The sequence below is a fragment of the Canis lupus genome, chromosome 11, assembly GCF_011100685.1.
Source record: "Canis lupus familiaris isolate Mischka breed German Shepherd chromosome 11, alternate assembly UU_Cfam_GSD_1.0, whole genome shotgun sequence".
In the NCBI taxonomy this organism is placed as follows: domain Eukaryota; kingdom Metazoa; phylum Chordata; class Mammalia; order Carnivora; family Canidae; genus Canis; species Canis lupus.
The window spans coordinates 35342247-35355526 of record NC_049232.1 but is presented as its reverse complement, the minus strand read 5'-3'; the positions used below and the strand labels follow the sequence as shown (position 1 = coordinate 35355526).

At 39.5% G+C, this 13280-nt stretch overlaps 1 protein-coding gene across 12 annotated transcripts in view; it reads left to right on the top strand.

Annotated features, from left to right (window-relative positions):
* The window catches only part of FREM1 (FRAS1 related extracellular matrix 1), a 164745-nt gene that overhangs the window by 41134 nt on the left and 110331 nt on the right, over positions 1 to 13280 (top strand). For 11 of the 12 annotated variants that reach the window (XR_005366776.1, XR_005366777.1, XR_005366778.1 and 8 more), the window contains 3 exons: positions 3708 to 4031; positions 7067 to 7175; positions 10295 to 10426. Coding sequence is in view for 9 of the 12 variants with exons in the window: in XM_038552420.1 (XP_038408348.1) it covers positions 3708 to 4031; positions 7067 to 7175; positions 10295 to 10426 (565 nt within the window). In the remaining 3 variants the exon portion in view is untranslated. The remainder of the gene's footprint in view (positions 1 to 3707; positions 4032 to 7066; positions 7176 to 10294; positions 10427 to 13280) is intronic. The other variant, XM_038552423.1, reaches the window with a different exon arrangement.

The window sequence follows — 13280 nt, the reverse complement described above, 5'->3', positions numbered from 1 at the left end:
TCTTCTCATTGGTTACTGATGATAAATGGGAAAACTATTTTTTGGTATAATTTTCTTTTATCTGGCTTCTTTCTTGAATTCAATTATTCTAAGAATTTTTAAGTTCTTTGAGCCTTTGAAGACCTAATTATATCTCTCAGTAATGATGATAATTTTGTCCTTTCTTTTTCAGGAATTAGTCCTCTTATTTTTGCTCTATTCCCCACTAGTTTGGCCAGTATAATATTAAGTATAATGCTTCTTATAATAATCTTTGTCATATATTTTATCATTTAACTACCCACATTGTTCTTTTTTAATGTTTTTTTGCCTTGATTCATCTTTCTTTGAAAGTACTATGGTCACATCTGCTTTTTTCTTTACATGATAACTTTTGATCAACCTTTTACTTTTAATCTTTGTATGTAATTTTATTTTAAATGTCTCTCCTATAAGACACATGTAATTAGAGGTATAATTTCAGAATATTTGTCTTGAACATGGGAATATAAGCTATAGTTTTACAATGGATATGTATTTTTTTTCTATCATCTTTTTATTTTTTAAACATTTTATTTATTTGAGAGAGAGAGAGAGGAATGAGAGCGTGAGCACAAGTTGGGGGAGGGACAGAGGGAGAAACAGACTCCTCACTGAGCAGGGAGCCCAACGCGGAGCTCAGTCCCAGGACCCTGGGATCATGACCTGAACTGAAGGCAGATGCTTAACCAATGGAGCCACCGAGGTGCCCCTATTATCTTGTTTTATGCTTTCTGGCTAATAAAAAAAATCATCTTACAATAGAGATTATATTTTCTATGCCTTTTCCTTCACTCATCTGAGAGTCTTTTATCCCATTTTATGTTTTACTGGGATTTATTTCCAAAACTTAAAGCATTGTTTAACTTGTTTTTTTAACACTTAAGATAAAAAATGAAATGAGGTCCCTTAGGTCCTTCCTATATATGATGAGGAGTGATCCTATTTATCCTTTCTCCTGGTGATTGCCCACCTTCCAGGCTTTGTTTATACAATCTGCAATTTTAGCTCTGGCATTTGGTTGTTATCCCTGTTATTTCTTTTTTAAAATATTTATTTATTTATTCATGAGAGACACAGAGAGAGGCAGAGACACAGGCAGAGGGAGAGGCAGGCTCCCTGCGGGGAGCCCGATGTGGGACTCAATCCCAGGACCCTGGATCAGATGTTCAACCATTGAGCCATCCAGGTGTCCCATACCTGTTATTTTTTAAATCATCTATCTTTTATTTCAAATAAGCTCTTTTGACACTTCTCTCCATTTTGTTAAGATGTTTAAAATAACATCTTTCTTTAGGCTTAACTCTAGGCTTAAATGGTCTTGCTGTTCAGCACCAGTCCTTACATACAGTGATTTTCCCATTCTTGAATTTTCAAAATTATTACTCTTTAAATAATTTCTTTTTAAGTAGGCTCCACATCCAGCATGGAGCCCAATCTAGGGCTTGAACTCATGACCCTGAGATCAAGACCTGAGCTGAGACCAAGAGCTGAACTGAGATCAAGAGTCTGATGCTTAACTGAGCCACCTAGGCACCCCTTTAAATGTTTTTTTTTTAAATGGCATGTAAAGAATAGATACTTTAAACACTGAGATGTCTCAGCATATCATTAATTTGTCTTCATTAAGCATGCAGTGGGAGAGGAGAGGAGTTGATTTCCTTTTCTCTTTGTTCCTCTTCTCTCTTCTGAGTTTTGCTGGCTAGTTTCAGAACTTATGGTCTTGGGATGGGTGCTTTGTGGGGAGCATTGGGGAGAGAGGGTTTTGATCAGAAACTGATAGAATATGACGTCATGCTGTATAATTCTGGCAAGTGTTTCCAGCTGATTCTTTGTCTCCAGAACAAATTTTGATTTCTCTGGGGATTCCCCCATCCTGGAGGTCTCTTTCTGGTGGATCTCATTTCCTGAGAAATGATCTCATTGCATTTCTTGCCTGAATATTCACTTGCAATTCCTCCCACAGCTCTAGGATGATTTCCACCTTCAGCGGCCTGCTGCTGGGATTCTTTGGCTTCTCATGGATGTACCCAAAAGGTCAGAGTCCAGGATGACTCCAGACCAATCCTCTGTCCCACTTGCCCATATCTGGGAACTCTCATATATTTTCTTCTGCCACAAACAAGGACTATAGGGAGATCCCAGAAGAAGCACCATTATTCTTCTGTGTCTGGCTACTTAGCTTACTCCTATAAGAGCCCAGCATCAGTCCCTTGTGTTCTTATCTGTGAAAGATACATTGTAAGGCTGGCCTTAAGGAAACTTCTCTCCTGACAAGTGAGACAGAGGTAGCATTGCCCACCTTTCCCCTCCATGGGGTATGTGAGGTTGGGGATGGAGGGAGTAACTCAGCATAGCAAAGCGGTCTTCTTTACAAATAGATTTTTCTCTTACCCTTCTCAACCCTTTTCTGTTCTTCTAGTGGGTGAGAGGGTTCTAGACCAGTTCCAGACAGTTTGCGTTTATAAATTCTTCCTAGAGTATTGGTATCACATTCACTTTGATATCTGATATTTCTTTCATTGGAACTTAAGTTGAGACTGAGCCAAAAAAAATTCCATTTTCAACATTTTGTTATATATAGATTACAACTTCTAGTCCAATGTCCAGTGTTCAGGATATTGGATGTGACTCTTATCATTTAGTGTTGTTCTTAACAGTCCCATGATAACCAGCATCTTCTGCTCTGAGGATTCTTTCTCATAGCACCTGTTGACACCTCAGATCCCAAGATGCAATTTCCTGGTTTCTCTGGAGATCCTCATTACTGGGGCCTTTTGCTCATAGCTCTCTCATTTGAGGAGGATGCATTTCTAGCCTGACTGGTAACTTTTTTAAATTACCTACTCCTCACTTGGGGACTCAGGGTCTTAACTAACTAGACAACCGAGCCACCATCCTTCAGTTGCATGAGTACTGAGTTATAGAGACATTTCCCTTCATCTTGCCTTAGCCATCTTTAAAACCATATGACAGGAAGTGGGTACAGCAGCCAGAGGAGGTTGGTAGCATGTGCCAGGCACTGCTGAGTGCTTTACTTTGGCTATCTCACTTAATCCTTGGGGGTTAATCCTTGGGGGTTCACTATTTCCATGTTACAAATGGGGGGAAAATATTTAGGAGTTAAATATCCTGTTTAAATAAAATCACACAAATCATAAGTGCTAGAGATAGTGTCAAAGGGCAGTTACTTCCTTTTTTCTTTTTTAAAGATTTTGTTAGAGAGAGAAAGAGCAGGGGCAGAGGGAGAAGCAACCCCCCCCCCACCATGGAGCAGGGACCCCAATTTGTGGCTCCATCCCAGAACCCTGGGATCATGACCTGAGCCAAAGGCAGGCGCTTAACTGACTGAGCCACCTAAGCATCCCAGGACAGCTCCTTCTGATGCCAAAATGAATATCCCTTTACAACCCTGGCTACATATTAGACTCACCGGAGAACTTTAAAAATACCAATTTTCTGGTCCCTTTTGGGGAACAATTAAATTAGAACCTGCAGAGATGAAAAAAAAAAAAAAAAAAGAACCTGCAGAGATGGAGCTTCGGCATCAGTATATGTTTAAAACTCTGCAACGATTCTAATGTGCAGCCAGGCTTCAAGTCATTTCCGGACACACCATTCTATTAACCATGTATGTGATAGCTTCATTCATATTACTTCTCCTTTGTATTTTCTTTCCCCTTCAAAAGTCAGAGAGCACGTGGTTGCCCGTCTATATCAGACCTGGCATTCCTAATCAGATTCCAAGGGCTGCGTTCATGGCCATGTTTACTCTGGAAGTGGATCAGTTCATCCTGACCTCTTTGACTACATCCGTTCTGGATTGTGAAGAGGACGAGACCCCGAAGTCCTTGCTGGTGTTTAACATTACTAAAGCGCCACTCCAGGGCTACGTGACTCATCTCTGGGATCACACCAGACCGGTCTCCTCATTCACCTGGAAAGATCTCAGTGACCTGCAGATAGCCTATCAACCACCGAATAGCAGCCATTCTGTGCGGAGACATTACGAGGTAAGAAAAAAAGGAGACAGAGCGTCAGCCTATTTGGTTTCCAGAGTTATTGGAGAGGGAGGCCACTTCCCCTCACCTTCAGTCTAGTTTGTAGGGTCAGTGCCTCAGAGGAGAATCAATCACTGTAAATCTGGGCCACACTCAGATGCCAAGAGGAGCCAGGTGATGCAAATTAATAAACCCACGGGTTAGGGGGTGGGGAACGGAGACTGTGGGGGAGCAGAAGAAAGAGCTGCAGCTTCGGAGGCAGCTGCACCCAAGCTCAGGTGATTGCTGCCCTGTTTGAAAACAGACAAATATGGACACACCCAGGGTAGCCTTAGCTCTTGTTCTTTCAGAGGAGTTGGAAATCTGTAAGTTTTTTTGTGAAAATGTTTCAATTTCTAAATATGGAATACATATTAAAAGTTCTAAAACAAACAAACAAAAAGTTCTAAAACATATTGTGGCAGCTACAAAATTGTATGTCTGAGGGCCACATTTGGCCCAGAGCTCACCAGTTTGAGAACTCTTGTGTCCTTAATGTCCTTTCTACAATACATAGACCATGGAAGTTAGAGATGACTCTGTCCACAATCCTTTCACTAACAAATTCTGTTTTAAAAAAATATTTATTCATTTGAGAGAGAGAGCACAAGTTGGAGGGGTAGGGAGAGGGAGAGAGAATCTCAAGCAGACCTCATGCTGAGTGTGGAGTCCAATTTGGAGCTCGATCCCATGAACCCAAGATTATGACCTGAGCTGAGCTCAGGTCACTCAACCCCCTGTGCCACCCAAGTGCCCCTCATTAATAAATTCTATTCCCTCTTGTTTGGAGGAGTGTTTTACTGGGATCCTAAATTTTAATGAGTAACACTGACTCCAGGTAGGAGATTCTATAATCTCTTTGGAGAACTAATTTCCCTATCAAACACTTTCCTGTCAGAAAAGTCCTCTTTCTGTCTAACCTAAGTACTTTCTGCTGCTATTCCAGGCTCTTTCATCTTTGTTTTGGTTGGGAGTTGAGAACAGCTGGTTACAGTCTGTGCGTAATAACCCTTACCAAACTTACCTACCAGCAAGTTGATTTGAACATGAACAGGATGGAAAGTTTAAATGAGCAGATTGATACAGACTTGACTTCAGGTTTATTAAGGAAAATGAGTGTCCCTGGGGTTCCAAATTGTCCTCCATCTAATTTAGGCATTTTCAGCATTTAGCCTCCAGGGCAGACAAAAGACTTCAGGCTGTAAATGACATGCTTTGCCCTTTGCTTTTTTTTTTTTTTTTTTTTCATAATAGTAAGTGACAGCTGTTTTTTTCTTTCTTGCTCTCACTTCTCATTCCTTCCATATTATAAAGTAATTTCTCTTTAGACGTCTGGTTTTACCCTGAACTCATAAATAAAGCACAGCTACTCAGGCCGCTTCATGTGTCTTTTCCAGCATTGTATAATGTAATCTTAAAGCAGAACCTGTCCAAATATGTGATTTTGTTGTTGTTGTTGTTAGAAGGTGACTTTTTAATTTTCTCAGTGGCGATTAGATGCTTTGCAGATTATGTGGGTTGGAAGCCCTCGGCTCTTTCAGCCACCTGGAGTGGGACCGCTGAGAGCAGAACAATGGCCAACCCTTCCGAGGACTGTAATGCCAAGGTGGTCCGTTCTTTCAGCCATGAAAATTCAAACTCATTTTATTAGGTACTCTGTTGGTTTGAGAACAGTGTTTCTTAGTGAGCATGTGACATATGATTTTATATGGCTCGACCTAATAGATATTTACATTACATCTCCAAAAGACATCTCCACCTGGGTATGGTTTCATTTTCAGTCTGTTACTTTGGCAGTCTTGAATCTCTTTCTTTTGTTGGTAGTATTTGCTGATATGTTGCCATTTGATCATTTATCCTCTCTGATGACCAAATGGACATCATTGTCAAATGGACATTTTTCAAAAGTAGGCATATGCCTTCCATTTCTGTGTTATACGTTATCCTCCCATGTCAGCATCTCATGCAATGTGTGCATAACACATAATAAGGTTCAAAACTTCTCTTCCTTCTGCCCCTCACTCCCTGCCTCCCCTCAACCCCTGCTCGGGCTCTCTCTCTCAAATAAATAAATAAATAAATAAATAAATAAATAAATAAATAAATAAATAAATAAAAAATCTTTAAAAATACCATATCATATAGCACCATTTATTACTGATGGATTTCATGGAGGCAAATAAAATCTGGATATTTAAAACTATGTTTGGAGAGATAGATGCCTCTGGACCAGGGTCTCTTACAGGCAGTACATTGGCATTTTGCACTGGATAATTCTATATTGTGGGGTCTGTCCTGTGCATGGAGCATCCCTGGCCTCTATCCACTATTAGTGGTCAGTAGTACCACCCACCATGAATACCCACTTTTGAGACCAGAAATGTCTCCAGCTATTCCCAAATGTCTCCTGGGGTGGGGGTGGGGGGAACAAAGTCTCCCTCAGTTAAAATCCACTGCTCTAGACCCTATGCCTTTGAAAGAGCTGGATTGGTCTGATGCTGGTCTCCTGAGCAATTGCAGGAATCTTTCTCCAGCATATTTGCTTTCAGGTTAAAAGCTTCTTTTATGGAAAGGAAAATTTAAAAATACTGTTAACTAAGGAATAAGATCTAGAGCCTGAAATTGTGAGCTCAGGTTGCCAAAAATGAGATCAGGTGGGGCACCTGGGTGGTTCAGTCCATTAAGCATCTAACTCTTGATTTCAGCTCAGGTCATGATCTCAGGGTTGTGAGATGGAGCCCTGTGTTGGGCTCCATACTCAGCGGGGAGTCTGCTTCTCTCCCCCCACATCCCCTCCCCCTGCTCTCTCTCTCTTTCTTTCTCTCTCTCTCTCACTCTCTGTCTCTAAAATAAATAAGTAAATCGTTTAAAAAGAGGGATCAGGCAACAGCAGAAACCTAAATCTGTTTTGCCTCCATCTGTGGTGTATAGTGTATACCCCAGGGAATAATGGTATTTTATGCTATAAATTGTCAATGTGTGATTCTTATGCAACTGTTTGTTTACAGGTGGAGGTGGAGGTTTACGACTTCTTCTTTGAAAGGAGTGCGCCTATTACGGTCCACATCTCCATCAGAACAGCAGATACAAATGCCCCGAGAGTGTCCTGGAACACAGGTGAAACTCAGTATAGGGCGTCAAGCAACATAGCCCTGAAGGGAAGGCAGGAAAGTTTATGGGTTGGGAAAGAAAGGTTGTTTTCTTCCCATTTCACACATGAAGCAACTGAAACCCAGACAAGTTAAGGGAATCAGATGGTTGTTTTTGTTTTGTTTTGTTTTTCCTACTGGCAGGGTGAGAAATTTAAATCCAGGATTCCTGTGTGGTGAAGCCAAGTTTTTCCTTTGTAGGAAATAAGCCAGAAGGACACCTTTCAACTGAATGAGGCAAAAAGTGACTCTTTGTGATATTAAACTATAGTTGGACATAGAGAGAAAAAGTCTCCAACTCTGACTATTCAGAGGAAAGAAAGGAAGCTGTAGACTAATTCATTGTCCTGTTTTTAGGACATGCAAGGATGCCATAATACATGAATAAGAGCTTTAACTGCTTTGTTTTAAAAGAAGGTCACTTGTGAGTGGTCTTATAATGCAATGTGTATATTTAGATCAGATGTAAATGGGGAATGTGAATGAAGATTTTCTCCTTTCCCACTGATCCCATTGATAGCATTCAAAACATACTTATAAGTGATGGTGGTAGGCTCTGTTAAGGGGAAAATATTTGTGTCTGATTTAAGTCCTCAGGTTGTGGCTTACATACACACACACACTCACTCACATGCCCTTACACGAGGGTACCCACACACATGTTTGTATGTGTGTGAGCTTCAGGTGTGTGGAGAACATGGATTGAGCAGTCTTGCAGATTCTACGTCCCATTCTACCTCTGTAAGAGGGATAATGAAAGAAAAGAAGGAATTGATAACATGAAGTTTAGTAATGATCACATATTAAGTGGATTACTGCTTGAGCATAAAGATTTAATACTCTGTATTATCTGTAAAACTCAAGCTGGTTAAGAGAGCTCAAAATCTGGTTTTGGCTATTTGGATATGAGAATCTTTTTTAAAATGAATTTTTACCTATTATGAACTTAATATATGTTCGTCATTGAAAACTTGGAAAGTGTATTAAACAATAGGAATGAATGAATGGGTAATAATAATAATGATGGTAACAATGATGAATGGATAGTAATGAGTAAATGAATGAAACAGTAATGAATCAATAAAATCATTTATTACCACCATGAAGACAGAACCACTGTTAATATTTTGCTGTATATACTTCTAGTCTTCTTGTTTGCTCTTCTGCTATCTCCCATGATGCCTGGTACTGTGCTGTGCCATACACTCTTGGCTTCAAAACCCTTATTACCAGTCACAGTCATAGAGATTCTTTTTTTTTTTTTTTTTAAATTTTTAAGTAGGCTCCACACCCAGCATGGAGCCCAGTGTGGGGCTTGAACTCATGACCCTGAGGTCAAGACCTGAACCAAGACAAAGAGTAATAAGATGCTTCACCAATTGAGGCACCCAGGCGCCCTTAACAGAAATTATTTATAAGTGCTTGTCCTTTCTCCCTTCTTTCCTCCCTTCTTTCTTTCTTTTCTTCCTCCATCCCTTCTTCCCCCCCTTTTCTTTCTCTCTCTCTCCTTCTTCATACTGTATGTCCTATCCCAAGTTCCCTAGCCAGCAGTCCTTGAGGCAGGTCATATGCACTAACCCTATACTGAAAACAAGAAGAGGAAAAGGAAATTGTGGGGAACAAATAAAAAGGTGGCATGACAAAGTTTATGAGAAAGTGAAGTTGATTGTTAGCCATGCTGGTGTCTCCAGAAGGAGATGGAACCACTGTGTGTGGTCAGTCAGGGGTGGGATGGGGGAGGGGTGAATAGTCTCTCTCTTAGCTGCTTTCCATCTCCTGTCTCACTGTGGTCAGTTTGCCTCAATGGATGTCGACTCGCCACATGTCCATGATGTGCTACCTGGCCCCTCTTTGTGACTACTACACAAACTCAATGTGTCCCCTGGTGTAGGACCTGGCCATGGTCACAAGGGTAAGTCATGCCAAAACCTGGCCCTTGCCGAAGAGAATGGTTGAGCCAACCAGCCATATCAGTAGATGAGGCAAAGGTGGCAGCCAGAACTTTATAATTGTGGGGACTCTGGGGACCCTTGTCGGCCTGCTGTTGCAGGAAAGGGGGCACATGGTCACAGCCAGGGAGGCAGGGAAAGCTGGGCAGGTTTGAAAGGGAGTGTAACCCAGTCCATCCATATACTGCCTCTAAGTTTTATCTACTTGGTTCCTTAAAAAGCTTTGCTCCCTTTTAAGATTCTTTGTAATCTGTCAACTCCCGGATCTACTGAATAATGGGAATGGTTGGTGATGCTCAGCTCCCTGTTTTAACTGGAGTGTTCCAGCCAGGATCTGTATTCTTGCTGCTCTGAGTAGCAATTACCCTCCAGCATGCTGGGTCCAAGGAGAAGATTTTATTGCATTTCCTTTAGTTAAATTCAGTCCTCATTGCAAAGTGTCAGACACTTCATGTCTAATACCCTTAAACACTCCCCTAGCGTAGTAGCTCCATATTTGCACATTTAACCACTTTACATTCTCTGTCCTGTGAGCTACTCTTGTACTCTTAACTCACATGTAAAAGCTCTTCTGATTCTTTTGCTCGCTAAAATTACCTGGATGCCATCTTTGAAAAATTCCTTGTGGACATTTTTGAATGAGAGAACACTGAGAACATCTATTCTTTCCTTTAATATTTATATTCTGGATCACCATGCCTCCAATGGATATATAAGGAACCAGTTGTCAGATTGGAGTTAATAGTATGAAAAAGTATATTTTCCTGCACCTGGGTGGTGCAGTTGGTTAAATGTCTGACTCTTGGCTTCAGCTCAGGTCATGATCTCAGGGTCATGAGATTGAGCCCCACATAGGGCTCTATGCTGAGTGTGGAGTTTGCTTGAGTTTCCCTCTCCCTCTACTTCTCCTTCTGGTTCTCCCTTCTGCACTCTTTCTCTCAAATAAATAAATAAATAAATAAATCTTAGAAAAAGAAAATATTACCAAAAATAAAAGCTAAATTCCAATTTCTTGAAAAGCTTTCAAAGATACAATTTTCAGCTAGTTTTGTGAGTGAAAATTCATTAATCTTGTCTTAAAATAGGCATGTTGGCATGTCATAGAAATTTCAGGACAGTTTTCTATTTTCTCTTGTAGGTCTGAGTCTTCTAGAGGGGCAATCTCGGGCCATCACTTGGGAACAGTTTCAGATTGTCGACAATGATGACATCCATGCTGTCCAGCTGGTCACCGTGGGCGGCCTGCAGCATGGACAACTTACACTCAGAGGTGAAATATCAGCCTCTCTAACCTAGAAGAGAACCCAAGAAATAGTCTCTCCAAAGGCAAATCATATTTAACAGGATGTACATAGCATCTTTTGGTCCTCATTTCTTTCTCTTTTTTTCTCCCAAGTTTTAATTTAAATTCTAGTTGATTAACATATAGTGTAATATTGGTTTAGAAGTAGAATTTAATGATTCATTAATTACATATAACATCCAGTGCTCATCACAAGTGTCTTCCTTAATACCATCCTCCACCTACCTCCCCTCCATTAACCCTCAGTTTGTTCTCTATAGTTAAGAGTTTCTTAATGTTTCCTTCCCTCTCTCCCCCCGCCCCATGTTCATGTTTTGTTTCTTATATTCCACATGTGAGTGAAATCATATGGTATTTGTCTTTCTCTGATTGACTTATTTTGCTTAGCATAATATATTCTAGCTCCATCCATGTCATTGCGAATGGCAAGATGTCATTCTTGCCAAGATGGCTGAGTATTATTCCAGTGTGTGTGTGTGTGTGTTTGTGTATGTGTGTGTATACCACACCATTGTGTGTACACAACTTCTTTATCCATCAGTCGGTGGACATTTGGGCTCTTTCCATAATTTGGCTATAGTTGACAATACTGCTGTAAACATCAGAGTGTATATACCCTTTTGAATCAGTATTTTTTTCTTTTTTTTTTTAAATCAGTATTTTTGTATACATTGAGTAAATACCTCGTAGTGCAATTGCTGGGTCATGGGTAGTTCTATTTTTAACTTTTTGGGGAAACTTAATACTGTTTTCCAGAGTGGTTACACCAGTTTGTATTCCCACCAACAGTGCAAGAGGGTCCCCCTTTATCCACATCCTCGCCAACATCTACTGTTTCTTATGTTGTTCATTTTAGCCATTTTGACAGGTATGGAGTGGTATCTCTTCATAGTTTTGATTTGTATTTCCCTGATGTTGAGTGATGTTGAGCATCTTTTCATGTGTCTGTTGGCCATCTGTGGATCTTCTTTGGAAAAATGTCTATTCATGTCTTATGCCTATTTGTTAAGTGGATTATTTGTTTTTTGGGTGTCAAGTTTGTTATATATATTAGGATACTAACCCTTTATCAGATATGTCATTTGCAAATATTTTCTCCCTTTCTGTAGATTGCCTTTTAGTTTTGTGGATTGTTTCCTTCACTGTGCAGAAGCTTTTTGTCTTGATGAAGTCCTAATAGTTCATTTTTGCTTTTGTTTCCTTTGCCTCTGGAGATGCGTCTAGTAAGAAGTTACTGTGACTGAAGTTAAAAAGATTGTTGCTTGTGTTCTCCTCTAGGATTTTGATTGTTTCTTGTATCACATTTAGGTCTTTCATCCATTTTGAATTGATTTTTGTGTATGGTATAAGAAAGTGGTCCATTTTCATCCTTTTGTATGTTACTGTCCAATTTTCCCAACACCAATTGTTGAAAAGACTATCTTTTTTCTATTGGATATTCTTTTCTGTTTTGTTAAAGATTAGCTGACCATAGAGTTGAGGGTCCATTTATGTGTTTTCTATTCTATTCCATTGATCTGTGTGTCTGTTTTTGTGCTAGTACCATACTGTCTTGATGATTACAGCTTTGTAATACAGCTTGAAGTCAGGAATTGTGACGCCTCCAGTTTTGCTTTTCTCTTTCAAGATTGTTTTAGCAATTCAGGGTCTTCTGTGGTTCTATACAAATTTTAGAATTGTTTGTTCTAGCTCTGGGAAAAATGCTAGTGGTATTTTGATGGAGATTGTATCAAATATGTTGATTGCTTTGGGTAGCATAGATATTTTAATATTTGTTCTTCCAGTCCATAAGCATGGAACATTTTTCCATTTCTTTGTGTTATCTTCAATCTCTTTCATAAGTGTTCTGTAGTTTTCAGAGTACAGATCTTGTACCTCTTTCGTAGGTTTATTCTTAGATATCTTAGGGTTTTTTTGCAATTGTAAATGGGATTGATTCCTTGATTTCTCTTTCTGCTACTTCATTATCGGTGTATAGAAATTCAACAGATTTCTGTACCTTGATTTTGTATCCTACAACTTTGCTAAATTCATCTGTCAGTTCTAGCAATATTTTGGTGGAAACTTTTGAGTTTTCTCCATGGAACCATCTGCAAATAGTGAAAGTTTGACTTCTTCCTTGATAATTTGGGTGCCTTTTATTTCTTGTTGTCTGATTGCTGAGGCTAGGACTTCCAGTACTGTGTTAAATAACAATGGTCAGAGTGGACATCCTTGTCTTGTTCCTGATCGTAGAGGAAAAGCTTTTAGTTTTTCCCCATTAGGGATGATACTTGCTGTGAGTCTTTTGTATATGGTCTTTATGATATTGAGGTATGTTCCCTCTATCCCTACTTTGTTGAGTATATTTATCAAGAATGAATGCTGTATTTTGTCAAATCTTTTTCTGAACCTATTGGGAGGATCATATGATTCTTATCCTTTCTTTTATTAATGTGGTATATTATGTTGACTAATTTGCAAATGTTGAACCACCAGTGCAGCCTAGGAATAAATCTCACTTAATCATGGTGACTGATTCTTTTAATGTACTGTTAGATTTGACTTGCTAGTATCTTGTTGAGAATTTTTGCATCATCAGGGATATTGGCCTGTAATTCTCTTTTTTAGTGCAGTCTTTATCTGGTTTTGGAATCAAGGTAATGCTAGTCTTATAGAAGGAGTTTGGACATTTTCTTACCATTCCTACTTTTTGGCACAATTTGAGAAGAATAGGTATTAACTCTAATTTAAAAGTCTGATAGAATTCCCCTGGGAAGCCATCTTGCCCTGGACTTTTATTTGTTGGGAGATGTTTTATTACTAATTCAATTTCTTTGCT